Source organism: Rana temporaria, chromosome 3 (assembly GCF_905171775.1).
Source record: "Rana temporaria chromosome 3, aRanTem1.1, whole genome shotgun sequence".
NCBI classification, from domain to species: domain Eukaryota; kingdom Metazoa; phylum Chordata; class Amphibia; order Anura; family Ranidae; genus Rana; species Rana temporaria.
In genome coordinates, this window is record NC_053491.1 from 109,667,852 (window position 1) to 109,677,740 (window position 9,889).

The 9,889-nt window shown below is 39.1% G+C and overlaps 1 protein-coding gene across 1 annotated transcript; it reads right to left on the reverse strand.

The window, feature by feature from the left end:
• Positions 1 to 2,281: 2,281 nt before the first annotated feature.
• LOC120931606 (leptin) lies at positions 2,282 to 8,207 on the reverse strand. The gene is made up of 2 exons (XM_040343214.1): positions 7,296 to 8,207; positions 2,282 to 4,830 (listed from the first exon to the last, which is right to left on the reverse strand). Exons 1-2 carry the CDS (start codon positions 7,443 to 7,445, stop codon positions 4,459 to 4,461), a joined length of 522 nt encoding a protein of 173 aa, XP_040199148.1. The 5' UTR covers positions 7,446 to 8,207; the 3' UTR covers positions 2,282 to 4,458.
• Positions 8,208 to 9,889: the final 1,682 nt, after the last annotated feature.

Here is a 9,889-nt window from a genome sequence, read left to right on the forward strand (position 1 = left end):
TGCTGTCTGGATCAGTCCTTTGCCCGTTTGCTGACCACTTCTCTACCTGCCACATAAACTGACCGATCTGCATTTCCCACTAACCGCATTCCTTTGAGACACCAGTGTGGGTCATCCTCTGGGTCATCCTCTGTGAACAACTGCACTCTTTTATTGACCCTGTGTTCAGTTTCCTGTACATTCTGGCCAGTGAACATGGCTTTCCTGGGGAAGCCATGTACCAGTAGGCTAGGCTTGCTTGGCTTATAGAAATATGGATTGCTATAGGTGATGCTATACTAAGCTGTATTCCCTGACCTCTCTTACAGAGGCAGCTATTACAGCAGGGGTGGGCTGTCCATTAAGGGCACATGGGCGCCGCCCCCTTTCTCCAGCCACCCCCTCTATGACTAACGACTAGATTTATGCATAGCATAGCCGCTACTGCCACCCCCTATTCAGGTGTCCGGCCCCTTTTTTAGATGCCGTGTGCCTAAATTCCAGCGGCGGGGCTTCAAAAAAGGTGGACTCGGAGTGCAGAGCATTGCGCTTGCAGTCCACCCAGATGTGTTAGAAAAGCAAATGATGTTTTGCTTTTCTATCAGTGAACCGCCTCTACGCCAATCAGGTAGCATGGGTCTAATACCCATCACCTGATTGGCTGAAGGCACAGGCGCATCGATTGGACACCCAGCAGACCAAAGAAGAGAGGAGGGGAAGCATTAAGGACAAAGAAGCTATCCCACAGCTCGTCACCATCACCCGCTGCCTGACCTGCCACTAAGATGGCGTAAGTGCCAGGCAGACAGCGGGTGGGAAGGGGTCACAGTGGCGGCATTTGATGGGCACAAATGGCTGCATTTGATGGGCATTAATGGCTGCATTTGATGGGGCACAAGTGGCTGCATATGATGGGCAAAAGTGGCTGCATTTGATGGGCACAAGTAGCTGCATATGATGGGCACAAATGGCTGCATTTGATGGAAACAAGTGGCTGCATATAATGGACACAAGTGGCTGAATTTGATGGGCACAAGTGGCTTCATATGATGGGCACAAGTGGATGAATTTGACGGGCACCAGTGGCTGTATATGGTGGGCACAGTGGCTGCATATTATGGGCACACTAGCTGCATTTGATGAGGCACAAGTGGCTGCAAATAATGGGCACAAGTGGCTGCATATGATGGGCACAGTGGCTGCAATTGATGGCACAGTGGCTGCATGTGATGTGCACAAGTTGGTGCATATGATGGGCATAAGTGGCTGCATATGACAGGAACACGTGGCTGCATATGATGGGGCACAATTTGCTGCATTTGATGGGCACATGTGGCTGCATATGATGGGCACAGTGGCTGCATATACTAGGCACAGTGGCTGCATATTATGGGCACAGTGGCTGCATTTGATGGGGCACAAGTGGCTGCATATGATGGGCACAAGTGGTTGCATATGATGGGCAAAGTGGCTGCATATGATGGGCACACACTTTTCACATAGTTGACCTTGGATTTACATTTTGTAGTCCACCACAGGACTTTTTCACAGTGCGGAGGTCTTTATTTACTATTTACATTTCTTGTGAATGCTTATCCATGTACCCCATGCTCAATCACCTTGAGGAAAGGCCGATATCTGGAGGCCCTCATATTCCAAACCAAAGGGGGCTCCAGATTCCTATAAGCCCCCCTGGAGACTCTTACAACCTGTTTGAAGAACAGGATGTGGAGATGAGGCCCTTGTCTCCTCAACATTGGGGAGAAGGTGCTTTGGAAGGGATAAGGCTTTTCTGTACCCTTGCCAATTACTCCCCCAAGGTACAATGGTTTGGGGTGGAGGGGGGTGAATGCACATTCACTGCCACTCTTTATCTAGCCACGATAAGGGTCTTTTATTAATTTTAAGAGTGAGCCCACACTGTTTATTTGTTTGTTTTTATACGATACTGGCCCTTTCAGAAAGAAAATGAATAGCACCTTAGCACACAAAATATAGCACAAAATTACCATTATTGGAATGTTCAATATACATGGCAAACAAAGATCATACTATACGCATTGATCAGCAGTGTACAGTTTGCTGCATAGGTTAGAGAATCCTGTCTGCTGTGCATACAATTACTAAAGAAAATATATTTTAATTTTTTATGTAAAATGGGTTTAATTTACATATGGCTTTCAGATAAATAAATAGATACATCATACATCATACATACTTTTCCAAAATTGTAAAATTCAAGTTTTCAATAAGAACCATTTAAAAAAATATAATAAATATAAATAAGTTTAGAGTTACAATGTATAAAGTTACAATAATATAAATTAAATAGGAAATATATATATTACATAAATATAAAATCACTAAAAAATGCCTATGTTCAGTGTACAAATTTTAAGACTAAACGAATGCATTTAAAGGAGAAACAAAACAGTTGTTTTTAAAAATCCAAGGGGGAATATCATAGTTCTACAGTACATAGTATAGTGCAATTGACGGTGTTGTGTGTTTCCTAGGATAGCAGCTTCAATACTTGGAATAGCGTGAAACAGTAATTATTTCTTCAATATAGCTTTCCTTCCCTCTGTGTTTAGGGGAAGTTCTAAAGGGTATCTAAATCCAACACATTTTTTTGTTTTGGATAGAGTGGGGAGGAAAGAGAACACCTGTCCCGCTTTTATTGCTGTCTCTGACCCGAGTGGATAAATCCAAGCATTCTTATATCCTGCTGATCATTGTCACCAGAGATGAAAGTAAGGAAAACACAGATTATTTGGTGCCACCGGACCAGGAATTAAAGAAAAAAAGTAAAGGGAAACCTCCCATTTGGTACACAGATATCAAAAGTATCCAAAGAAATTACTTCAGATATATTTTTTGCAGACCATACACCTAACAATTTGTAGATTTGTTGTAGGTGATTTAAGCTCTATTATTGCACTTGCAACAACAAAGTTGAGTACTGTCAATAATATTTTTTTATTTGCACTAAGAGGTACATTATTAGGGCAAGCTTTTAGGGGTATCCCCCCTTCTTCTAGGTCCAAGGAGTACTAATACACAAAGGTTTAGCAAAACGTTTAAAAAAATGATTTGCATTTTCTATATATATTTTGATAAACCTTTGTACATCAGTACTGCTTGGACAAAAGAGAAGGGGTTACACCCCGAAACTCTTGTCCTAAAATTTTAGCTGTTAGTGCGTAAAAAAAACTAAGACGGACAGCACTCAACAATGTCTTTTAGATGTACCAAACTATGTAATTAGAGAGCCTACCTAAGCAATCCATTCAATTCATTTCCATGCTGACTAGCATTGGATCACTAGTCTGTTCATATTTTAATAGCAGTCCTATGCTTTTTTAAAGGAGGGGTTGGTTTACTAAATGCAAATAGGCTGTTCACTTTGCAAGGGAACTTGCCCAAGCACTTAGCCACACCAGTAAACTGTATGTCAACTATTGTTTATGCTCTATTAAATATCTATCTATCCACCAAATCACTCAGTTGCAACCATGTGCTTCATTCAAAGTCCCACCCCCTCCTTTTGCTCGCCAGCCTGACGGCTCGCTTGCTCAAAGTCCCAACTTACTTAGTGAATGTGATGAAGTTTCACTTTGCAAAGAAAACCCAATCCAGGCCAAGGGAAAACTTTCTTGCAAATTGCAGCTTCCCTTGAAAAGTAAACAGCCTATTTTCATTTAATAAATCAACCCCATATAAGCCTTATCCGTAGGCTTAACATGGAATTAAATGGTTGTTAAATAGAAAGATGTGAAAAATATGAGAGATACATCAAAGAGGTGTGATCAAGCAGGCTGCTGTTTGAAATTGTAAATTCCTTTCATGTTTAGGGGAAAGTTAAGTTAAGTTGATTTAGGGAGCGACAAAAATGGCCTAAATATTTCTACGTTTTGAATATTAGGGCACCTATGCTTTGCCTTCTCGAGGTTCAGCTTGAAATTTTTGTTCCAAGTAAGCAGCTACCATTTTCAAACAGAACTAATTCTCCTAGAATGTAAACATATGGTTTTCTATTGAAGGAAGTTGTTGGTTCCTAAGGTACATTAGAATTACATGGAATGTATCAAATTAAAACAGAGCAAAAATCCATGCAAGTGCTTTGCTCCAAAGGGAATATTATTTCTTAATCTATATAATAGTGCATTGAAAATTGTTTGAAAAGTCACTTTGATATCATCTTTAAATAACGATAGCATGAAAAATCCTATCTTCTGTCCATACTGACTGTGCTGAAGAAATGTGGGGAAGTAGCCATAATCGTAGTCAGTGTGTTGTTAACTATTGCTTCCAAACATTTGGTGGAATGCAGGATATACCACTTCTCAATTACACAGCTTCATCGGGACTGCTGCAACAGGGGTTCCTGAATTATAAATATTGCAAAGGTTTTTCCACTTCAGACAATTTCATTATGTCTATAGATCAAATAAATCTCACTAATGGTTTTGATATTCCTTACACAGTTTTTTGGCAGTCTGTAATATAATCTAGATGCTTCATGATGCTGTGTAATGATTTCTGAAGACGGTCGAGTGTCACCTTTTCCATGGTATAGGAGGCATTCTCATACTGTTCCTTTAAGTTTTCTATTATGTTGGTTTGTTTGGGCTCTGTGACTATACAACCCATAATGCGGTTGAGTAGCTGTAGCAGGCTGCGAAGGTTCTCTAAATCACTCAGCATTTGTTCTACATTTTCCATGGGGATATTGGCTAAAATCTTCTGGAATATTTCAAGAGTCTCATCCATCTTCTCCAAACTCTCAAGTATCTGTTCATCTGGAATGAAATCCAAGCCACTGCTTTTCAGGCTGCTTGGGTAATTGAACTGTGGGAAAATATAAATTATTGTTAATCATTTTTTAAATATTAAGTATACAACTCATAGTTAAATCAAATTTCATTCTACAGTACATCTAAGCAGTGCTGTAAAACAGCATTGGAAAATGTTTTTCTTTTTTAGTGAACAAAAATGAAGAATTTTTTCAACTTTTGCCATTTATATCTGCTAAAAAGACTAAGAGAGATAGCTACTCTGCAATTAGAAGTGTCCAGTGCTCATAAACCACAGTTAGCAAGGTTTCTGGTGCATTGACATTCCTGTACTATATTTTCAACAATGCCCAGTCATTAGTGTCCAGCCATTTTGTATAGCAGTATTTGTCTTTCTATGCTTCCATGGTACTGGCAGCCAGGGTACTGTTTTATACTTGGCTGTAACAAGTGCAGTACATAGTTACTATACCGGCCTATTATCCATGTCTCCTGCTAAAGCATTTTTCCCTCATTCCCTTGTGCAATAAGTAGTATAAAATATTTAAAGCTTAATTTTATTTGGTTTCATTGACTTTGTATATCATTTAATACAAGTTATAATGGCATAAGAATCAGATGAAAATGTCATAGATATAGATATAATACCCTTTTTGGGTATTGCTGAACCCCAACTACAGCCAAAATGTTTTTTTTTTGTGTACAGTGTGGAAGGTTTAAAATTTCATTCAGGTTTCAAGTGCTGTCTGTGTCCCCCCGCTCTCCCCGCTGTGCCTTTGGGTTCTGATAGGAAGATCCCCCCTCCTGCCAAAACACACTGTTCCATTGGCTGCAAACGCTGATTAGATGCTGGGTTTTAAGCATATCCCTTTTAGACCGGCTTTCTGTCTAGCAGGCTGCTGTACACGCTGACTGAATGTCAGCCGGTTTCTGCTAAACCAGCAAATACTGGCTGATATTCAGCCTGTGTGTACCCAGCCTTAATCTACTTAAAGGATAAGTGAAATTCATAACAAAGTGCAATTATTCTTCTTGTCCCCGTCCCTGACCTAACCTAGCCCATAGATGCATACTTCCCTAAGCCAATAGCCATGGTTCCATTGTTTTATTATGTGCCTGTGCATTACAGCTCAATAGACGTCTATGGGACTTTCTACGACTGTCCCTTGCCTTGGGACACAGTCCGATAGAAATCTATCGAAAACAAATGCATGGACGTAGCCAATATAGTGAAGACTTGGACCGCTAGATGTAAACAAACAGTGAAACCATGGTGACAGATTAACCGCTTACAGACCATCCGCCACAATTATACTGCGGCAGGTTGGCTCTGCTGCGCAAACCGTCGTAGCTGTACGTCAGTTGTTTTAAGTGGGCTAGCACGCGAGGCACGCTGCATCGTGGGGGTGCCGATGCTCGTGACCGGCGGTCGCAATGACCACTGGCCACAAGCGATCACGGGCACAAGAGGCAGAACAGGGACATGTGTGTGTAAACACACACATCCCTGTTCTGTTCAGTGAGGGAGGACAGATCGTGAGTTCCTAATAGCTAGGAACCACGATCTATCATTTCCTTTAGGTCAGTCCCCTCCCCCTACAGTTAGAAACACATTAGGGAACACATTTACCTCCTTGATCGCCCCCTAATGTTAACCCCTTTCCTGCCAGTGACATTTTTGCAGTAATCAGTGCATTTTTATAGTACTGATCGCTGTATAAATGCCAATGGTCCCAAAAATGTGTCAAAAGTGTCCGATGTGTTTGCCATAATGTCTCAGTACCGATAAAAAACGTAAATCGCCGCCATTACTAGTAAAGACAATAATAATAAAAATGCTATAAATCTATCCCCTATTTTGTAGACGCTATAAATTTTGCGCAAACCAATCAATATACACTTATTTTGATTTTTATTACCAAAAATAGGTAGAAGAATACATAATTGGTGATATTTATTATAGCAAAAAGTACAAAATATTGTGTTTTTTTTTTTTATTGTCGCCCTTTTAATGTTTATAGCACAAAAAAATAAAAATCACAGAGATGATCAAATACCACCAAAATAAAGCTGTATTTGTGGGAAGAAAAGGACCTAAAATGTTGTATGGGTACAGCATCGCACGACTGCACAATTGTCAGTTAAAGCGATGCAGTGGCGTATCGTAGAAAATGACCCGGTAATTGGGCAGCCAGTTCTTCCGGGGCGGAAGTGGTTAAGGTGTCAAGCATCTTTAGATGGGTTGCGTTAGATCAGGGGAAAGGGGCACGATGGATAAATGCACTATGTTTCTTCCTTGATCTATTCTGTTTTTATTAGGAGAAAAAAACACAAAAACAATAGGGGTTGTATCCCTTCCCCCACTCTATCTGAAATGAAAAAAAGATTATTATATGGAAAAGAATATTTATTTTCCATATAATATTTTAGATGATTAGTATCCCAGGTCAATAAATATTGGACTGATGTCGAGTGATGTTGGTGGCATTTCTTGACATTTCCTGTCTGGCTTTATCTTACCTGGATTGGGTGTTCCTGGATTCTTGTGATGAGTATTCTGGAGAGTAGCTTTGCATCAGCCTTAATCCGGTCTGTTTTTAAAGAAAATCCATGGCACAGAGGAAGCCACATCAAGCTGAGTCCACATAATGGTAGTACGATGTAGTACATTGTGTTTTCCTTTTGTCTAATCCTATAATGAAATTTGGGTTTAGCAAAGAATAGGCTTGATGCTATTTATATGCATAAAGTCTCAAGTTTATGTACATTCCCAATATAATCAAGTCAGTACAACAGAAATGTGAATTTGTCATACTGTTCTTCCATCCAATAATAGTGATTCCTCTGTCAGTACTGTACATTTGGCACTTTAAAGGTAGTGTTTAAACATTTTCATGTTATGCTGGCTGAGGTTATCATACCACTAACCACAGGAGTTCCTACTTAAACATATTTGCAGCCCTGAGGTGGCCATGTGACCCAAAATTCACACCAGTTATGTGTCAAAGCATGTGTCAAAGATCTCTCGGTTTTATCTCCTCTATCAGCACACAGATTTTGTCACAATGGCAACTTTACTATACCTTCTGTCAAATCTACCAAAAACATAATCCTTCTATTAATGTAAATACACGTTGGTGCTCATATCCCCTTTGGGCAGAGCCAGACACTGCGGAATTAACTGGTTACCAAACACAGTGTATCCTCAATTGACCTCCACAGTTTCGTTTTTCCATTTCTTTCCCATGATGACTTCATATGGGACTCAAACAGCTTACTGAGAGTTAAACTTTTATTACTTAGTTTAGAATTCTTCAGCTTGCCAGAAAAAAACAACTAGCGGCTTTAAAATTTGTTATTTCAGCTAAAAGTGTTTCATTTGATCCATCATTAACTGGGGAATGATGTTGTTATAAATATCAATTGTAGTAAAATAATCAAAAAACTAAATTATAATAAAAATCCTAATACCAAGGGTACAATTCTGTGAAGGCTTTAGGTTTTTACGATATCTGTTATTAGAAAGCAGAAATGTGTAGTATTTTACACTGAGGCTGCCGTATCATTTTAATGCATTGTAAATGGTGAAATACAAATGTTAAATGTGGCATTTTTTTCTTATAATTGTTGTTAAGTGTGCAGTACTAGCATAGAATTAGTGATTGGTTAAGAGTGAAAATTTCCATGCAAACATTAAGGCCTATAGTAAACCTGTAGGGATATAAGAGATATGACAGCTGTCTTTGCTGACATGTTTTAACATGCAAGTTCATTCAAGGTTATCATAATTCTGGCTTCATTACTTATTTGGTCAACTTTTTTAAACGCGTTATGTTTAAGGCAACCATTTTAACTGTGTCATATGTATATGCATTCAGCTAATTAAAAACTGTGTGCATTTTTATTAAAGTTTAACCAAAAGCAAAACTTTTCTTTTAGTTTTGGAAGGAGTGCAGAGGGAATAGAATGCGTGTTGGCTTATATTGCTATTTTTCCCCCCTTTAAGAAGATATACCCTCTCTATTTGTCCTGTTTTCCATTATTATTATTTTATTGAACATAAAAGAAAATCCCAAATTTTAGGTTGTCCCCAGAAAAGGGGAAATCTTCCAATGGGGACACTAGTTCTGGTGACCTGGGGATTCCTTTAATTTGCAGGGATTTCCTATTACTTACTATTTGGCTATGAATAAGGAAGTAAAGGGAAATCTCCACAATGGGACACAGATGGTGAAAAAAAACTGGCAAGGTTTATAACCCTCCTTTCTTCGATCCAAAATGTCTGTGACCCCTCTCTATTTGTCTTGTTTCCCATTATCATTAAAGTGAAACAAAAAGAAAGTTCCAAATTTTGGGTTGTCCCCAGAAAAGTAATAGAGGGGAAATATTCCAATGGGGACATTAGTTCTGGGGACCTGGGGGTCCCCAAGGAATTCCTTTAATCTTTAGGAATTCCATATCACTTCCTGTTTGGCTATGAGACAAGAAGTATAGGGAAATCCCTGCAATGGGATACAGATGTCGGGAAAAAAAACTGGTTTATAACCCTCCCTTACTCTATCCAAAATGCCCATGCCCCATTAAAGAGATTCACTCTCTCTATTTGTCCTGTTTTCCATTATCATTAAAAGTGAAAGTAAAAGAAACCAAATTTTGGCTTGTGCCCAGAAAAGTAATAGATCTTAAATCTTCCAATAGGGACATAAGTTCTAGTGACCTGGGGGTACCCAAGGAATTCCCTTAATTTGCAGGGATTTCCTATCACTATCTGTTTGGCTATGGAACAGGAAGTGAAGGGTAATCGCTGCAGTGAGACACAGATGGCGAAAAAGATATACCTGACTGGGGTTATAACCCTCCCTTACTCTTCCAAAATGAAAAAACTAAGTTTTGCCTATAGTTCTACTTTAAATCTAGTAAAATCACTGATGACTCCTTATTGACATTTTAGTTGTATTGCTGTATCTGGCTTTAATGATTAAGCTGACTAAAGCTGGCCGTACATTATACAATTTTCTTATTCAATTTCCTTTAGATTTACCAAAACCAAAAACATGAGGTCAAACCTAAACACTTTTAATTTGTATGCAATCAGACAGATCCTTGCACTAGTT